This window comes from Sapajus apella, unplaced genomic scaffold (assembly GCF_009761245.1).
Source record: "Sapajus apella isolate SASKATOON/1434 unplaced genomic scaffold, GSC_monkey_1.0 scaffold90, whole genome shotgun sequence".
Classification (NCBI taxonomy): Eukaryota; Metazoa; Chordata; class Mammalia; order Primates; family Cebidae; genus Sapajus; species Sapajus apella.
Genome location: NW_022437030.1, coordinates 3,978,893 through 3,999,747, shown reverse-complemented (window position 1 = coordinate 3,999,747; position 20,855 = coordinate 3,978,893). Strand labels below are relative to the sequence as shown.

The 20,855-nt window shown below is 38.7% G+C and overlaps 1 protein-coding gene across 1 annotated transcript in view; it reads right to left on the bottom strand.

Moving 5' to 3' along the window:
- Positions 1-14,654: 14,654 nt before the first annotated feature.
- The window catches only part of LOC116534883 (putative coiled-coil domain-containing protein 144C), a 47,896-nt gene continuing 41,695 nt past the window's right edge, over positions 14,655-20,855 (bottom strand). The window contains exons 6-8 of the mRNA XM_032255619.1: positions 17,257-17,474; positions 15,202-15,434; positions 14,655-14,659 (exon numbers count right to left, since the gene is read on the bottom strand). Coding sequence (XP_032111510.1) covers positions 14,655-14,659; positions 15,202-15,434; positions 17,257-17,474 — 456 coding nt within the window. The remainder of the gene's footprint in view (positions 14,660-15,201; positions 15,435-17,256; positions 17,475-20,855) is intronic.

The following is a 20,855-nucleotide window of genomic DNA, read 5'->3' as shown; positions in this document are numbered from 1 at the left end:
CATGGGCAAAAAAGAGACCAACAGAAACCACACAGGGTGCCTGTGTGAGAGGAGAGGGTGGAAAGGGGCGAGGACTGAAAAACTACCTATACCTGTCAGGTACTATGCTCACTACGTCAGTGACTAAATTGTTTTGCCACCAAACCCCAGCAACAGGCAATTTACCTACATAACAAAGTTGCACATGTGCCCCCTAAACTAAAATAAAAATTGAAAAAGAAAAAAAAGTCAATATTATTAAGATACTTAGTAAACCACAAGTGTTTGGAAATCAAATATCAAACTTCCAAATAATTCATAAAGAAACAACGATCGAAATAAAATTTAGAATACATTTTGAACTGAAAGACCATAAAAATCTGAAGTGCTTAAAAAAAAAAAAAAGATGGTTTTACTCCTAAAATTCACATCTAAAAACACTGAAATTTCAACAGATGGTAATTGGCATGTGATTGTATAAACTACTTCAAAGTTATTACAAAAATGAGAACCCATATAAAAATCGCTTCTTTATTCTCTGGAAAAAAAAAAAAAGCAATAGTGAGTGGAAGTCTGCTTTTACCAGATACCAGATCACTTGACAGCCCTACAGTATTGTGCTGGTACAAAACACATCCACAGCAGTAGTGTGGCAGTCAGACATGAAATATATAGGAATTCCAGAGATGACAAATGTGGCATTTGAAATCAGAAGAGAAAAGAATTGCTTTGAGAAATTTGGGTTTTATTTGAAATGTGAAAAAACAAACAATAATGAATTTCAAATAACATAAAGACTGAGATAAAAAATAAAATCAGTACTGCAAGAAACTAAATTTTAAAAAATAGTCATGCCTTTGAATCATGACATGAAATACAAACATCACAAAGTAAAAGATGGACAAATTTTACTATCTAAAAAAACCATTTTAGCAAACTATTGATAATGTTAAAAGACAACAGACTCGAAGAAAATATTTACAAGGTATGTATAACAAAAAGGGAATATTCAGAATATGTAGAGGTTATTCAAATAACTTGAACCTTGCAAACCCCAGTGGAAAATGAGTGAAGAATTTAAAGAGGAATTGCACAGAAGAAATAGTATACATCATGTATTAACAAGTGAGAAGATGCTTCATCTGTGTAATGGCCAAAATGTATGTAAAAACATAACACAGCATTCCCCCCATCTCCTTGGTAAAATAAAAATACATACGCACTTCAGAAATTTGTATGCCACTTCAGTATTTTTGCAATTAATTGATATCATTTTTGTTATTCTAAAATAGTTGAAAAATAAAATGAGTCAAAAAAACAGTATAAGAAAAAATATTATAAATATGTGTACAATACTACGGGTAGGAGAAACCTAAGTAAGATCACAGAGGCAGACGTTTAAAAGAAAGACTAATCAGTTTAACCACATAACAACGTAAAATTATTCTGTACATTGAAGAACTCATAAAAGGCAAAGAACAATCAAGGAAAAATAATTTCCAAATAGATGCCACACCGCAGTCTCCTGTGGTAAAGATTACTCTCAGTTCTACTCTGAAGTCTAACTCGATTTTTGGGTGTCTAGACTAATACTGGATTAGTGGACACCCAGAAAATTCAAGACTAGTACATGTACACAAGCTTAACAACACTGAAGCCTGTTATCACACAGGGCTCTTTTGACGTTTGCTAAAGTTTAATGTAGCACCTGTTCCAGAGTGAGCCTTTAACTGATGTTGAGTGTGCTATAGCATAGTAGTAAAGAACTTTGGAATTAGGCCATAATGATTTCAAGGGCTTTGCATGATATATATATTTTTTTCACTTAATTTAAAAATCTTGGCCCAACACGGTGGCTCACGCCTGTAATCCCCACACTTTGGGAGGCAGAGGCAGGAGGATCACTTGAGGTCAGGAGTTTGAGACAGTCTGGCCAACGTGGTGAAACCCTGTCTCTACTAAAAATACAAAAATCATCCTGGTATGGTGCTGCGTGCCTGTAATCCCAGCTATTTAGGAGGCTAAGGCAGGAGAATCGCTTGAACCCAGGAGGCAGAGTTTGTAGGGAGCTGATACCGTGCCACTGCACTCCAGCCTGGATGAGAGAGTGAGACTGTTTCTCAAATAAATAAACAAATAATAAAACAAAAATCTATATATTTATTTTAATTTTGTAATTACTTGACATCATATCTGTCTCAGAACACTAATCAAGAATAACAAAAATAATAGGGTTGATACGCTCTACTAATTAAGCAAATTTCCTTCTTTTCTTTGTGAAACAAATTGATCAAATTCTTCAGTTTTTGTTTTTTAGGAATAATTTCTACTAATTTATTTTCAGTGGAGTTTTGCAGAAGTCCCAAACAAAAAGACCAACAATGACCAATTTAATTATGAAAATACTAAATTTAACAAACTTCATTTTTTGATCAATGGAGACTCATTTTTAAATTTTACTAAACATTTTAGAATTAGCCTTGGATAATAAAATTAATAATATAGGGAAGGTTTACTAACATATAAAAATTCTAAAGACTTGTTAGTTTAGAACGTCAATTTAATGTTGATCGAAGTTGCCTGACAAAAATAAACTTTAGGTAAACTTAAGACAAGTTTGATGCATTCTGTTTATAATCTTGTACCTCTGTTTTCATTCTAATTCGGCATGCTGCATAGTTGGGTTTTCTAGTTCTTTTTGTTTTTTTTTTTTTTAATTTCAGGTGGATTGTGGCCACTCCTTTCCTCTCTGAAGTCAGTTGATGTTCTTCCAGAAATCATTTTAGAATTTGCAGAGCTGCATCTGGATCAAGCAGTTTGGTAAGAGGCATTTAAACCTTTAAATCACAAAAGAGCTGATTTTCAATTGTCATAGCTAACATTGAATCTATGCCTAATGATGTAAGCAATGTGGATATTGGAATGTCTTTGAGTTTCATATTTATGAATTCTCTGGCAAAATAACTCATCTGTTGATACTTGCGATGAAGAATGAGTAAAAACCATGTAAAACTCTTCCAGAAAATTAGAAAATTGAATTTATCTTGGAATTCTTTGTAGAAATAAATTCTTTCAGATGGAACTTGGGGGAAAGTATTCCTGTAATTTCTTGAAACCAAATTTGATGGTACATTGTAGTCTGATCATTCTTCATTCTTCATTCTGATTTTCCAGCAACTTGCATTTTTTAAGTGTTCAGATGTTGTCTTTCTCCATAAAATAATTACAACAGGACAATCTCCTTTTTGTATAATAAACATCACAATTTCAAATCCAAGGCCAGATAGCCCACTTAACATGGCTTGCTAAGAATTATTCAGAATCAAGCATGATTCAAGATATCGATGGATGTGGGATATTTGAAAAGTTAGTATTCCTCTGGTGGCTAAAATGCTTTGAAGATCATGTTTTTTCAGCAGTCATCCAAGATTCAAGGATCCCTAGTTAATTGATTGTCCAGTGATACCACAGTTTCTGTGATAGTAGCAGAACATGTCCAGCAAGGAGTTAGCAGCAGCATAGTTGGCTTGCATTGCATTTTCAATTAAAGCAGAGACTGTCGAATAGCACTCAAAGTAATCAAGTTGCTGCCCTCTTGTCAAAAGATGAAAATGTACTACTCCATCTGATTTGGGGCTTAACACTTTCTCCATTCAAGAAGAGATGTTGAGAGCTTCCAGGGACCCATCATCCAAGACTGTGGCACTAAAACAATACACCTAAAATTTTACCCTGGAAAGATATTTTCTTTTTCTTTCTTTTCTTTTCTTTTTCTTTTCTTTCTTTTTTTCTTTCTTTTTTTTTTTTTTTTTTTTTTTTTTTTTTTGAGACAGAGTCTTACTTGGAAAGATATTTTCTATTAAATGCACTCCCTTTTTCACCTCAGAATGAAAAGCGACATGACACTTTAGCCTGATTACTTTGCATTCTTCATTCTCATTTTCCAGCAACTTGCATTCCTTTCAAATACTCATAGGTTGGATATCTCAATGAAATAATCACAACAGGCCCATCTCCTTGAACAGTGTAAATGTTGTTAAAAAAAAAACTGAATATTGATCTACCATATCAACCATATCATCAAGCAATCTCACTGCTTCATGTATACCCAAAGGAAAGGAAATCAGTTTATCAAAGAGATATCTGCACTCTTTTATGTTTGTTGTAGCACTGTTTATAATAACTAAGATTTGGAGGCAACCTAAGTGTCCATCAACAGATGAATAGATAAAGAAAATGTGGTGCATGCTTGTTCTCACTCATAAGAGGGTGTTGAACAATGAAAACACATGGACGCATAGAGGGGAACATCACACACCAGGACCTGTTGGGAGTGGGGGGCTAGTGGAAGGATAGCAGGAGGTGGCAGAAAGGGGAGGGACAGCATTAGGAGAAATACCTAATGTAGATGATGGGGTGATGGATGCAGCAAACCACCACAGCATGTGTATACCCATGTAACAAATCTGCACGCTCTGCACATGTACCCCAGAAAAAGTATAATAATAGAAAAAGAAAAGAAAGAAAGAAAATGTGGTACAGATATACAGTGGAGTACTATTTAGCCATAGAAAATGAAAGCCAGTCATTTGCAATGAGATATGTGGAACTGAACATAATTAAGTGAAATAAGCCAGGCACAGAAAGACCAACATCACGTGTTCTCATTTATTTCTGGAATCTAAAAATCAAAACAATTGAACTCATAGACATACAGAGTTGGGAAGGGTACTGACAGGGTGGGGGGAGGTGGGAATGGCTAGCAGCTACCAAAAAAATAGAAAGAATGACTAAAACCTAATATTTGCTAGCACAACTAGGTGACTAATGCCAATAATAACTTAATCATATATTTGAAAAGAATATAAAAAGTGTAATTGGATTGTTTGTAACTCAAAGAATAAATGATTGAGGGGATGTGCATATTTCACATTGCATGCCCGTATCAAGACATCTCATGTAACCCACAAATACTTTGTATCACAAAAATTAAAAATAAAATATAAAAAAGGAACACTTTCTTTCTGTACAATAAACATCACAGTTTCAAATCCAAGGCTAGAGAGCTCCCCTTATACAACATACACTGTATTTGCCTTGAAGAGCTTCTCTTTTGCCCTATGTACAGGTATTTGTAGACGTTAACATTCTGGAACATTGAATTCTAACACAACAAGAGGGACAGCCACACATGTGAGATACACTGACAGAGCAGGATTCACCAGTGTATTCTGTTGAAACAGTGAGCGAGCCAAATATATCTTCCAAAGTCATTGATTGTAGCCACTAAAAGGTCTATAGGACATCATCAGAGTTTCTGTAAAACCTGGCTGAGACTTAGAATGTGGACTTGAATGTGATTGTGATCATTATGTAATAATTGCTACAAAAATTCAGGTTGGTGTTGGCGGCATATGACTACAACAGTCAGATGGGGAGAGTCAGAGTGTTTCTTTGACAAGTTTTTCTAAAGGTGGCAGTAAATTTAATGCCTTTCAGTGTCTCCTTTTTGCCATAGACCCAGAAAGAGTGAAGGGCACTTGACAATCCAGATTATTTCCTCAGCATCCAAGGCCAGAATTTCACCTAGAATGGATTTTTGCTGTGGGGAGAACATGGCAAGCATGCAGAGATGTTTGGCATTTTGCAATACTTGGGTGAGAATTTTCTGAGCTCTTATGAAGTATATGATGCATAAGGCCCATTTCTAAATACTGGAACCATCTTGCTGTGAAAGCACATGATGTTAAGGCCTTTCATGACACCATGCACAAAAACATGCGGCAATGTGATCACCAGTCTTTACCTCTTGAATGGCCTTGCACATGGCTGCTCCTGTACTGCTGAAGTCCAGTGCCTGTAGTTTATGTTTCCCCCTTGTGTCATCAGCCCAATACAAATTATTGTCAAAATTACACCCAGAGGTGCTAACAGGAAAATAATCTTCTGAGTAAATACATATTTTATCAGTCTCAACTTCCAAAAATTGGTCATTGAACAGTGTGAGTTTGTGTCTTTCTATTTTGGCTGTCACCTTTACTACACTATAGGGGTCTGAGGTGTGCAGAGTTCTGGTTGTCCTTGTGAGGTTTGCTGTCATAAACCCTTTCAAAGGACATATGCCCAATTGCAGAAATGATTATTGTCCCCTGACAATCAATATAGAATTCTGGATCATTCTTCCCCTTACTTTTCATAATAGCTTCTGCTAAGCTTGCTACATTTTGTGGGATTATATCACATGTATCTATCATCTGAAATGATACAAGGCACTTCCATCAAAAAGGCTCTTGTCATGACAGACAGAACAAATCCTAGATTGAAATAATCCATAGTTCTTATTGTTCTGTAAGTGAGCACTGTCACAGAATAATCAACATTTTGGTCTTGTAAGGCCAAAATAAGTTGAAAAATGCCTCATGGCCAAAATAAGTTGACATGCTTCAAGGCTCAAATAAGTTGAAAAATATCTCATGAAAATGCCTCAAGGCCAAAGTAAACTTAAAAAAATGCCTCATGAATAGGTGTTCCTGGGATCTCTTCATTTCATTTTTGAATTATCCACAAGAATAAAACATAATGAAAGTCCTTGATTTCCATTCTTATCTTATCAACCACTCTCATCTCAGAATGTGGACTTGTTTCTCATTCCTGAAACCCAATATACTTAAGAGTCATAAGACAAATATTTAGCTGTTTTAGATGTGTTACTAAAACTATTCATAGAGGCACTTTGTCAGGGTTTCCAAGCATCTAAATTGTGACATTTGTTTCCACATGTTTCGTAGAAGCAACTTATCATTAGGTTGTGTTTGTTTACTATCCATGAACACATCTGTCAAAATGCTGATAAAATGGAGCCATATTTGTTTGTAAAGAGCCCACACACTTCAAAGTGGTTTTCTGCAGACAGATTTGATGAACTTCATGTATATATTCATTTCCCTCTCCAAATTTTTTAAAACTGTCAATTTGCCCTTCTTTGGTGGAAAAATAGCTTTTTCTATCTTTCTTCATCTTGTGGCCATGATAAATGTCATTTGCGAAAAACAGTCCAACAACACTGGATGTATATAATATTCATACATTACTCCCTGGATATCTTCATTGACCTTGCTTGTTGTTATGCCATCCTTTAGCTCATTGCAGAATAAAAAAAAAATGGCTTTTAACTGTTTGAAAATATCATAGTAAAATCCAACGTAGAAGAGGCATTCAGAAAGTTCATCACTGTTTGAAATCAACTTACATTTTCTAACAACTCTAGAAGGCATCTTCTCTAACTTAAGAATTTTGTAGGTGGCAACAATATTAAAATTCTTTCAAGACATCTTGTAGTGATTATGGATTCACATCTTTGTATCTTGATAGAATCATTTTTAATCTCTCTTATAAAGTCTAACACGATTTGGCAAACCAATGTCTAACAAGGGAACCAAGTCTACTTGGAACTATTACATTAAGTTTAAAATAAACCATTTCTCAAGTTATCTAGAAATACTAAAAATAAACACCTTTTGCCTCAAAAATCTTCCCTGGGACCACATCTGCATTTGTACCCTCTTTCATTGCCATCTTGCAAAATGGTATGTTAACTGATTTTCCTGGTAAAAATTTAAACATTTATATTTTAATCATGTTTAACAATTTACAGAAGTATTTTTCATTTTCTTTTTGTACCCAGTGGCAGAATTTTATGATTCTGAAGCACTTAGACTCTCATCATCTTTTTTTGCAGAGAAATAAAACCAAAAATATCATTTTTAAGATCAGCTACCTAGGATTTTGTAATTTGTGTATTAAAACAAGCATTTAATTTGTTCTCTTTTAAGCTATTTGGCTGAAATGACTTCTTAAAAACTTTAGATTTGCTCTTCTATGATGTGTTAGGACATGAACCCAGGTAAAGAAAGAGGGTTAAGGCCTCATTTCACATGGGTCTATTATTACTTTTCTGTGCATTAAGGAGGTCATAAAAATACCATCAAAACTATAAGCCAAAATGCATTGACTGAATTTTTCAATAACAATGAGACACAAAAAACTAGTTATAATTTATTTTTGTTAAAACAAATATTTTATAATTTTTGTAATCTTTTCAAGAGATAGGTCACAGGCCAGGCGCGGTGGCTCACGCCTGTAATCCCAGCACTGTGGGAGGCCGAGGCAGGTGGATCATGAGGTCAAGAGATCGAGACTATCCTGGTCAACATGGTGAAACCCCGTCTCTACTAAAACTACAAAAAATTAGCTGGGCATGGTGGCGCGTGCCTGTAATCCCAGCTACTCAGGAGGCTGAAGCAGGAGAATTGCCTGAACCCAGGAGGCGGAGGTTGCGGTGAGCCGAGATCGCGCCATTGCACTCCAGCCTGGGTAACAAGAGCGAAACTCCGTCTCAAAAAAAAAAAAAAAAAGAGAGATAGGTCATTCTATGTTGCCCCGGCTGCAGTGCTAGAATGCAGTGGCTCTTCACAGGCACCATCATCTCACACTACAACCTAGAACTCCTGGGCTCACGTGATCTTCCTGCCTCAGCATCTAGAGTAGCTGGGACTACAGTGTGTGCCACTGCACCCAGTTTTTGTAATTTTCCAATAGTTGAAAACCGGTCAAATCTTAGATAAATTTCTTAAAATAAATCAAGCATAGTTGAACTATTTTTTCCTTACCAATTCTATCATTGATACACCTTGTCATTATTGGATTCACTTTGAGATCCCCAGACTCCTACTATGAGTGAAGTCTCATGTTGATGTTACTATCTGGGTTACCCAGAGTGTTCTTGTCTTCTTGGAAGAAAGAATTTGCCCAAGAGACCAATTAGTAAAGCAGGTAAAAGTTTTACTGGGGAAGTAAAAGTACATTTCAAGACAGGAGTGGGTTGATCCTGCTGGAAACCTTGCTGGGACATTCCACATTTGATCTTCTACGGTCTGGTTTCCCTCCTTGTCCAGTTCTCAACAAGGCTTGGGGGATCCTCCCTTATTATAGTTAATGCACATGCACTGGACATAGTGATCAATACAAATCCACCCAACTGGGACACTGCTCATTACTGCCACCCAGGAAGGTCATACAGCCATCAAATTTTATTCATTGCACCTGCGTGGCTCTCAAGAATTCTGCTTTTGCCTTTTTTTCTCCCTTATCAGGATCTAGTTAACCATATTTTGATAGTTTGATCATAGAGTGAGTACTGAGCATCTTAAGAGGTGTTCTGGGCAGTTCCTTCCAACATGGGCACTTCCCCTCCTGCCTGCTAATGCCTGACAAACTGCCTACTCTTACATTTATTCCTTAAGGGGCTGGGACTCAGAAATCTTTTGGGAAATGGGGTGGAGGTCATTCTTCTGTAGCTACTTCCTGCTGAAAAGGGGCGTCGAGTGTCTTCTAGGTCCCTCCCCTTGCTTGCTGTCATGGTGAGAAGGCTTCAGAGGTTGTTGCTGTCTCTCAGAAGGCTTCACACACAGTGTCCAGAGGAGACGTACAGAAACTTGGTTGTCTTCAAGGGTAGGAAGGAGGTTGAAATCCTTGTCACAAGACCATCTGAAGTCTGACAGCTTCTAGATGGGATGAAATCAACTTAGTAGATTCAAGAAGCAAGGCCCAGAAAGGAGAAGAAGGAAGACAGATGTCAGGGGTCCCAGGAAAGGGAGGAGCCATAAGAATCAGAACCAGATGACACTCCAGGAGAGCCAACCCTCAGTAGTCATTTCCCAAAGGTGAGAAGCCTGGTTTATGAGATCTCTAATGTGCTCCTGAGCCTGTCCTGATGTCTTAGCCCAGATCAGCACTCTTCTCTAAGCATTGACAAGTTCCTCCCTGATCGGCAGCCAGCATGTCAAGACCTTTACCGTGTTTGAGAACTATAGCTGAGAGATAACTGACTTGCCACTGTAACTCTGTTATAGCTCAAGCAGTGGTTTCTATCTCTTGAGCCAATTCCCGAGATAGGCTGTGGTAGGTTCAGGAGTAAGTGCCAATGCCAGCTATTCCCATCGTGGCACCTGTAGTGATGCCAAGCCCAATGAGAAAGGGAATTAGTGGAATTGCTTAGTGGGCCCAGTGTGAGGTTATAAATAAGAGCAAGGGCAGAGAAGCATCGCCCGGGGCTATGGAGATGCCAGCAGTGAGGTAAGCCAGAGTGCATGTTCTGGTCCTGTTTGCAGGGAGACAGAGGTGGGCCTGTGTCCCACATAGAAAACACAGTTCTGTCATGGATAGACAAGAATGGATATGGAAGGAGGCAAGGTCAATTCTAAACTTTACCAGTACCCTTGTTGGCTACCCAAGATGTGATATTCTGTCACGAAAGTTACAGCTGCTAGGGGAGCCAGACATGAGTGACTAGTTTGAATAGGAGTATGGTTCTTATTTTCCCAGGAGAGCATGTGTCTATTAATGTCAAGGAGAAGAGCCTCCAAAGGAAGTTAAAGATTTGAAACTTTTTGCATGACCGCTACCAGCTTGGTCAGGTAGAGAACCTTACTTGGTATTCGGAGATTTTAGTTTCTAAAAAAAAAAAGTATGAGCGGTATTAACAATGGTGATGTTTGTGTTACAGTGTGCAGCATTGAGAGAACCCACACACAAGTTCCAGAATCTCTGGTAGTAGTGATGCCTAGGGGTACCTGGCTGATGAGGGTGATGGGGGAAAACAAGGGGCCTAAAATAGCGTAACTGTTCTTAAGAAGAGCCTGAAAGTCCCTTCACTTTGTTAGGTACTGAATGCATCTCTGAGAAGGTTTGGTAAAGAGAGTGTCCAGTGATAGGTGAAGCTAAATTGGGCTTGAATAGTTGTCTATTCTGGTATCATGGCTGGGTAGGTTATTCCTACACTGGATGGAGAAAATTCATGCATAGCCAATAATGAGGCACAGGAAGATTTGGTGAGCTTTAGTAGTTGTTGAGCTGCTTGTAGAGTTTTTTGACATGGTTGTGGATTGTTGGGGCCTATGAGGGTGATTTTAGCTAAAAGCATTAGTGAGTATAGAGCATTTGGCTGCATGGTCCCAAAGAGAACAGATTAGAGTCAAATCAAGAGGTCTGTTGATTATGGAAAAAGTAGCTGATAACTCAGTGAGTATTAGAGAGAACACCACCTAGATTATGGCTTTGAGGTTTAAATCCAGGTAGGTAAGAACAGACCTTTTCCTGGAGGGGGTGTTTGTTCATAATAGTAAACCTCAAGGAGTAGTATGATTCATGGTATAACAGGCCAAAGCATTACTAATTTACTTATCTTTATTCTTTTGGCTTTGCTTGAGAGGAGTTTGAGACCCTTGGAGGGGCTCAATGGTGCAGGTGTCTGATGGGAGCTTTACAACTTCCTCTGCCGGAGATGAGTAATACAGCTTTATCTTGGAGTAGTAAAGCCACATGGTGATCCCCAGCATCATAACTGCTGTAGGAAGAGCAAAACAGTGTAAGAACCTCTCCAAATAAGACTCAGTAGACAGTTTGAAGTGCCATCCTTCCAAGTCTTGATGATGACTTGAGTACTTACTTGGTGGGTATAAAATTTGGTCAGAGTTTTCAGGGTGTGAAAATGTCTTTTGGCCTAGTTTTTGAGCCCCCAGCTGAAACTGGGATAGGGAAGTAACATAATTAGTAAGTTGGCAAGTTTCAGTATCCAATAGGAAAGCAAAGAAAGGGTCTTCCACATCATAACTTGAAAGAACTGAGTTGTAAGTTACAGATGGGTATGTTTCTCAGCCTTAGTAGAGCAATACGTAGTAGCTCTGGTCAAGGCTTTGAGGTTTCCTGGCATAATTTTTCCAAGGACTGCTTGAGAGTTCGGTTAATATCTATCAACCATTCCAGAGGGTTGTGGATGCTTGGAGGAATGTAGAAAGTAACTGATTCCCATGTCCTGAGAAACAAGTTGAGTAACCTGTGAGGTGAAGGATGTGTTACCACTTTGCAATGACCTGGGATGCCAAACTGGGGTATGACCTTCTTGGGGAGGGCCTTTACTATCCCCACTGCTTTTTCCATTCACATGGAGTAAGTGTCTATCCAACCTGGGAAGGTGTCTAAAAGACCAGAAGATATTTATACCCTTGACAGGCACAAAGTGAGGTGAAGTCAAACTGCCATTCCTCCCTAGCATGAGTGTCCCTCCATTGGACTGGCTGGAAAAGAAAAGGGGGTTTGGCTCCTCATGGGATGTTTAATGTGCAAAGGGCACAGGCCCTGGAAAACTTGTTCAATAGTCTTTAAAAGATTTTTTTCTCCAAAAGAGCCATTTGCACACTATTGAAAGCTTTTTCTTGCCAAAGTGGCAGGAGTCACGCAAAGCATAGCTAACTTCCCACTGAACATTTTAAGGCAGATGTAGGACCTCTCCCAATTGATACCAGCCTCTGGAGCTTCGTGTTCTTGTGCCCATTCCTATTCCTCTGGTGAGTACAGGGGCTAATGGCTTTGGAACCTCAGTGGGAGGATAAATAAAAGAAGGCTGAGGATGCTCTTCTGGGAAATTTCCTAGGCCATTTATAGGAGAATTATCCACTGAGGGGCTCACAAGAGCCAAAGTGTCAGGGTTCAGTTTTTTATATTTTTGGCAGAGATTCTGGTCCTCTTTTACAGCCATAAAGGCCTAGACATAGGGCACATCTGACCATTTACCCTGTCACCTGCAAAGCAGGTCCAGCTGCAAGAGGGTATTAAAATTAAGGCTACCATTTTCTGGCCAGCCTTCCTATAGTCATAGAGTTTTGTATTGAGGCCATGCACAGTTACAAAAGAAAGTTAATATCTTTTTCTTTAATGTCTGGGGATCAAACTTGTCCTAACTTTTGAGAATGCATCCAAGGGGAGAGTCCTACAGTGTGGAGTGTTGAATGTCCATCTGAAAAACAGAGAGAAGTAAAGGCCAGGGGAGAGTGAACATCCTCATTCTCTGTCCATTCTCATCCATTGTGAAAGGGGGAGAGTATCCTCTCCATCCCTTTCCCACGTGGGCCAGGCATCTCTAGCCTGTGAGGAGCTTCAGACTTCATGCACCCTTACTGCATGCTCCCACCCAAGCCATGACCTCTTTCCCTCATTTGGTCTGTTGACTCCTGCAGGTCTATAGGTCTCACATCTAATTATAGATGATTGTGCCCAATTATAATTTTGTACCCTTCTGTAATAATCCTCTGCATACAGTAAAAGCATGTCAAAGGCAGTGGGGAAGGCCAGAGACAAAAGGAAAGTCAACTGGCAAATCCCTAAGAATTCAGTGATAAGAACATGGAGAGAAGATTGGGTAACTAGCTACATCCAGGTGACCCCTAGACCAAGACCATAGCACCTGAAATTTACCTAAATTTCATCTGGAGGTGGAATTAGTGCAGAGGAGATGGTTACAGAGCATTCTAAAAGCCACTGTATTGGGGCCTATCTGGGAAGAGAGAGGACAAAGGAGGTGGCATTGGCTAGCAAGAGAGAGATGCCATGATGGCATGGGCAGCAGGACCAACTGTGAAAAAAGACAGGGTGGTGAGTCCCCAAAAGTCAGTTGTGAGAACGTGGAAGTAATCAGAAGACTTAGGGTCTCTGACAAGAAAAAAGCATTCTATGCCTGGAGGAGCTCTGTTGAGCATTGGGCAGAAGTGCTAGCTGAGCACACAAATCAGAGATGCCAGGGAGCTTGATTGGCATGCTCAGCATTCTCATAGACTATGCTGGATAGGAGCAGATATGTGAGAGGAGACAGCAGGGAGCACAGCCCTTACCTCATGACAGGATGCGAGTCACGGCACTAAGAGATGTTGCCAAGCCCAGAGTTCCAGAAAGTGTCCTCAGTTCTTGTCTCCTTGCAAGAAAGAATTCAGCCAAAAGAGTAATTAGTAAATCCAGCAAAAAAAAAAATTATTGCAGAAGTGACAGCATGCTTTAAGACAAGGGTGGGCTGACTTGGCTGGGAGCAGCCCCAATACATTCTGCATTTGGTCTTTTCTCTCACTTTCTTTAGGTTCCTGCCTTTGTTCTTGCCCAGTTTACACACAGGCTTGGGGGACCCTCCCTTACTTTTGGTTAATGCACATGTGCAGAACCCAATGATCACAACAAATTCTACCCAATGGTGGCGTTGCTCATTACTGCCACCCAGGAAGGTGGTACAGCCATCACATTTGTATTCATTGTGTCCATGCAGCTCTTAAGAATTCCCCTTTTGCCTTTCCCTTTCTTTATCAGAATGCAGTTTACATATTCTGATGGTTCAACCATAGAATGAGTGATTACTGATCATCTTGAGTCATTCTGGGGCGTTCCTTCCCACATAGCTACCTTTCCTCCTGCCTGCTCACATCTGGCTAACGGCCTACCCTAACTGTTGAATTGAAAGGCTCTTGTTCAAATGAAACTTGAAACACTGAAAGGGTCATGTCCCAGGGAGATGGGAACCCTGTGCAGTTTTACATGGAATTCTGGGTAGGAAGAACAGACTGGATTCTGTTTGCTCACATTTGCTATTTAACTATTCTTTATATTATTCCCATTTTAGCCATAAATCATTCAAGTCATGGTAAGATAGACATAAGTGAACTCCACTTTTATGAATTCAAATATTGCTTTAAGTATTTAAAAACTGCTGTATAATTGCACAGCAACGGGCACATTTTACAACAAATGATATCAAAATGTTATAAAAGGATACACTCATGTAAGAAAATCAAAAAACTTTAAACTGAAAAAGAGAAAAAATATTTTTTAGTGTTACAGGTTCATATAATTCATCAAAAGTATTTATCTTGGATTCCTTTACATAATAATCATCCACATGTGGTTAAGTGTTTGAATACCAATTGTTTACATATGATTAGAAGTGGGAAACTTGAGATGCTACAGAAAAATCTTTAAAAACATTATGAACCCAAACCAAACTAAAATCAATTATAAAGCAAGCCAAAGCATCTCAAAGTATACATTCAGTTGTTAGGCAATACCATTCCATTTCCAAAATCCAACTTAAATGCAATTTTTACAGAAAGGTCAAATGTGCTGCTTTAGTTACATTTATTGAATAAAGTTAACAAGTGAATATCTCTTGACAATGAGAGCCCCAAGGACTTAAAAAAAAAAAAAAGCTGTTAAGTTTGTTTCCTCTCCTTAAAAACACAAGGATCTTTATTTAAAATGCATAAGTCAATTAGACAATTCAATATTTTGCCAAAAAATACAAGAATTATATCAGAAGTCTGAAAAGGAAAAAAAAAAAAACAATGCTACAGCTAACCTTTGGCAAGTCGTTCTCCATTCTGTTATCTGAGGACAGTAAGCTTGAGGTAGAAATCCTTAAGGTTTCTCTTGGAACATGTATTCTGTTCAGACCTAAATTTTCATTAAGATTTCCATTGCATGCTAACTCCAGGGCTGGCCTTGCAGTATGAGAAGTAAATAAAGATTTGCTCTGCTCTTTTTCTTGAAGTCTGGTACTGACATCTGCTAGAATTTTTTCACGTCTGTGAAGATTGCAAAAGACAGATACTGAGTATTTTGTTTTTTAAAATTATGTCTAAATGACTTGCATTGTTTAAAAAGTAACCATGAGTCAATAAAAGATACCGCAAACCATGTTTTAACTCTGAAAATGTATGAGGGCATGTGTACTGTTCACATTCTGACAGTTCAACCATAGAATGAGTGATTACTGAGCATCTTAATAGTCATTAAGGGGCATTCCTTCCACATAGCTACCTTTCCTCCTGCCTGCTCATATCTGACTAACTGCCTACCCTAACAGTTGGATTGAAAAGTTCTTGTTTAATTGAACCTTGAAACATTGAAAGGGTCATGTCCCAGGAATAATTTTAAAATTATTCTAAAGAAGTACATGTATTTCCAGAGGATTTCTAACAAACAAGTAATTCAAACAAAGTAGGGAGGAAAGAGCAAAAGCTATTAATGATGTATGGATTAACAGGTCATGTTTGTTGCCTTCTGAAATGGCTCTACTTAGAAGATTCTTAAGAATGCCATTAGAAATACTTGTGTTTAGGCCTGGCACAGTGGCTCACACCTGTAATCCCAGAACTTTGGGAGGCTGAGAAGGGAGAATCACTTGAGGTCAGGAGTTCAAAACCAGTCTGGCCAACATAGTGAAACCCTGTCTTTACTAAAAATGCAAAAAAAAAAATCAGCCAGGCATGGTGGCAGATGCCTGTAATTCCAGCTACTCAGGAGGCTGAGGCAGGAGAATCACTTGAACCTGGGAGGCGGAGGTTGCAGTGAGCCAAGATTGTACCACTGCATTCCAGCCTGGGCGACAAGAGTGAAACTGTCTCAAAAAAAATTTTTTTAAGTAAATAAATACTTGTGTTTAAAGGGTAACTATATGAAAAGATAAACATATTAATTTGCTTGCCTAGAATAACCATTTGACTATGTATATATATACTAAAACATCATGTGGTACTCCTTAAATATATAGGAGTACCAAAATATACCCAAAAATATAAATCCAAAAAAATTTTACTTCAGTAAAATAAAGCTAGAAATACTTGTATTTAGTAAGCCAGTTACAGAAAAAAAAAAAGATCTCTCAAAGACATTTTCAAGCATTTCTTTTCACCACCCTTGTACATTTCACTCATTACCTGAAAAAAATTAAGCATTTGGCACTGAGGAATCATTCAGAGCAACAACCCCCTGGGGAGGAGACAGCCAAGATCAAAGAGAACTCAATCATCTCCAAAGGCAATTTACTCCTAAAATTGCAACCAAAGCCTGAGAAGCAGGGCTTGCCCTTTTGGTCCATCTCAAAAAAAAAGAAACACACAAAAAAAGAAAACACACACACACACACACACACACACACACACACACAAACAGGAGAGTAAGATGAATTGTCCTGGATTTACTTTTTTTTTTTTTCTTTTTTTTTTGAGATGGAGTCTCACTCTGTCACTTAGGCTGGAGTGCAGTGGTGCAATCTCTGCTCACTGCAATGTTCACTTCCCAGGTTCAAGTGATTCGCCTGCCTCAATCTCCTCAGTAGTTGGGATTACAGGAGCACACCACCAGGCCTGGCTAATTTTTGTATTTTTAGTAGAGATGGGGCTTCACCATGTTAGTCAAGCTGGTCTTGAACTCCTGACCTCATGTGATCCACCTGTGGATTAACATTTCAAAGGTAAGTTCATTTACTAACATCATTTTTCAAAATTGTCTTATCTAGTTAGCTTTCACTTCCACCTAATCTCATGAACCTGTCTCATTAAAAATTATGCTTTTGAGGCAAAGTAAAGAGCTTCATTTATTTTCTATGATTCTATTTTGACTTACTTTCCTTGTTCATCTGATATAGATTCTCTCAGTTTTAATTGTTCTAGATACAGTTTCTTATATTTTTCCAATTCTGTTGTACTGTAGTCTGCTTGTGAAGTTTTTGCCTTATAGATTTCAAGTTTCAGAGCTTTAATTACAAGTTCCATCTGATTTTTCATGGAAGCACTGTTTTCCTCTCTTAACCTCTGTAACTTTTCTTGAGATATTTTCTGTGTCTAAAACAAATTGAAAGGGTACATTTTAAAAATAATTATAACCTGAATAATTATTGCGTAGTTGTTTTTTTGTTTGTTTGTTTGTTTTGGGTCAGTGATCTAGAGAGCATTTTTAAGTATGTGAAAAAAGAAATTGAAGGTTAATATATTTATTATCAGTATCAGCTAAATTAATAATTTAATCTGAATTGTAATAAAATGAAATGCTTACAGTGGCACGCATGAAATGTAACACTCCAAAGAATAATAAAATGAATTTAAATTCTGAAAAACTAAACAACATAACTTCAGAATAATTCAAGAGTAGATTCAAGGGAGGATAGCAGAATGGAAGCTTCTCCAAAGTGTAGTTACCACCCAGTGAGACAGAACCAGAGCGATATCCACGTCTCCGAGCGAGGTGCCAGTTTTGTTTTAAAGGGACTGGTTGAACAGCGGGATTAACCCCAAAAAAAGGCAGTGAAGGCAGCCCCCAAGGCAAGGCAGGGCACTGCCACACCTGGAAAGTGTATCAGGCATGGAGGATGCGGGGGGGGCATCACCTCCTCAGTCCTCTGAATCAGATACAGCAATTCACTCCAGGACTTCGGCAGCACACAGACCAGGAAAACACTGCCTTGCCAAGAACCACCTGGAGTCACAGACCCGGGCGGCAGCCCAGGCCAGCAGCCCTGGTCAGACTGGTGCCTTGTTAGCACAGACCAGGGTGGAGTCTAATTTGGACTAACACTGAGAAAGCTCACAAAAAGGAACTGCCTGTCCACAGAAGGGAGAGTTGAAAGCAGGGAGGGGGATACGACCAGACAGCCCCTCTCCACAAGATTCAGCCACTGGAGTCCGTCTCCTGGGAGAGTTTCACAGTTAACACATCCTCCACCCAGGAACAGGTGGCTCGGCAGAGCAAAAGAGCTTGCCATTGGGAAGGCAGGGCTAAACCCAGCAGTATGGAAACCAGGCAAAGAATAAACAGCAGCCTGGGCTGAGACCAAGGCAGCCCAGCAGTGCCTCCACAGGCAGACAATGGACAGACTGTCTCCAGTGGCACACTGGCACCTGCATAAAAAAAAAAAAAAAAAAAAAAAGTTCATACAGGAGAAATAACCCCAACTTTAACAGAAAGGACATCCACTCAGAGAAGATGGGAAGAAACCAGCACAAAAGATGAAAACATCAAAGTCCAGAACGCCTCTCCTCCCCAGAGAGATCACAGTGACTCACCAGCATGGCGACAAAGCAGGTCAGAAAACGATTTTGATGAGCTGACAGAAGCAGGCTTCAGAAGATGGATAATAACAAACTTCTCTGAGCTAAAATAACATATTTTAACCCAATGCAAAGAAACTAAGAACCTTGAAAAAAGATTAGATGAAATGCTAACGAGAATAACCAGCCTAGAGAAGAACATAAATGACTTGACAGAGCTGAAAATTATAGCACAAGAACTTCGTGAACTGTACACAAGTTTCAAGAGCCAAATCGATCAATCAGAAGAAAGGATATCAGAGATCAAAGATCAACTCAATGAAATGAAAAGAGAAGGCAAGAAAAGAGAACAAAGAGTGGAAAGAAATGAACAAAGCCTCCAAGAAATATGGGATTATGTGAAAAGATCTAATCTACACTTGATCAGTGTACCTGAAGAAGACAGGGAAAATGAATCCAAGCTGGAAAACACTCTTCAAAATATTATCCAGGGGAACTTCCCCAACCTATTAAAGTAGGCCAACATTCAAATACAGGAAATACAAAGAACACCACAGAGATACTTCTCAAAAAGAGCAACTCAAAAAGGCACATAATCGTCAGATTCACCAGGGTTGAAATGAAGGAAAAAAATGCTAAGAGCAGCCAGAGAGAAAGTTCGGATCACCCACAAAGGAAAGCCCATCAGACTCACAGCAGATCTCTCGGCAGAAACCATACAAGCCAGAGTAGAGTGGGGACCAATATTCAACATCCTTAAAGAGAATATTCAACCCAGAATCTCATATCCAGCCAAACTAAGCTTCATAAGTGAAGGAGAAATAAAATCCTTTATGGACAAGCAATTACTGAGAGATTTCATTGCCACTAGGCCTGCCCTACAAAAGCTCCTGAAGGAAGCACTAAACACATAAAAAAATATCCAGTACCAGCCACTGCAAAAACGAACCAAATGGTAAAGACCAATGACGCAATGAGAAAACTGTGTCGACCAATGGGCAAAACAAATAACGAGCCACAAAATGGCAGGATCAAATTCACACATAACAATATTAACTTTAAATGTAAATGGCCTAAATACCACAATCAATCAAAAGGCACAAACTGGTAAACTGGGTAAAAAGTCAAAACCCATCAGTGTGCTGTATTCAGAAGACCCATCTCACATGCAAAGACACACATAGACTCAAAATAAAGGGATGGAAGAAGATCTACCAAGCAAATGGAGAGAAAAAAAAAGCAGGGGTTGCAATTTTAGTCTTGGATAAAATCAACTTTAAACCAACAAAGATCAGAAGAGACAAAGGACACTACATAATGGTGAAAGGATCAATACAACATGAAGAGCTAACTATCCTAAATACACATGTACCCAATACAGGAGCGCCCAGATACATAAAGCAAGTTCTAAATGACCTACGAAGAGACTTAGACTCCTGCACAATAATAGTGGGAGACTTTAACACTCCACTGTCAACATTAGACAGATCAACAAAACAGAAAATCAAAAAGGATATACAGGACTTGAACAAAGAACTAGAATAAGCTGGCCTAATAGACATCTACAGAACTCTCCACCCCACTGCCACAGAAAACACATTCTTCTCAGCACAACGTTGCACTTACTCTAAAATTGACCACATAATTGGAAGTAAATCACTCCTCAGCAAACGCAAAAAAACAGAAATCATAACAAACAGTCTCTCAGACCACAGTGCAACCGAATTAGATCTCAGGATTAAGAAACTAACTCAAAACTGCACAACTTCATGGAAACTGAACAAGTGGCTCCTGAATATTGACTGGATAAACAATGAAATGAAGACAGAAATAAAGATGTTCTTCTAAACCACGAGAACAAGGACAGACGTACCCAGAATCTCTGGGACACATTTAAAGCAGTGTCTAGAGGGAAACTTACAGCAATAAATGCCCACATGGGAAATGAGGAAAGATCTAAAATTGACACCCTATCATCAAAATTGAAAGAGCTAGAGGAGCAAGATCAAAAAAACTCAAAAGCTAGCAGAAGACAAAAAATAACTAAGATCAGAGCAGAAATGAAGGAGACAGAGACACAAAAAAACTGTCAAAAAATCAATAAATTCAGAAGCTGGTTTTTTGAAAAGGTCAACAAAAACAGACAGACCACTAGCCAGATAAATAAAAAAGAAAAAA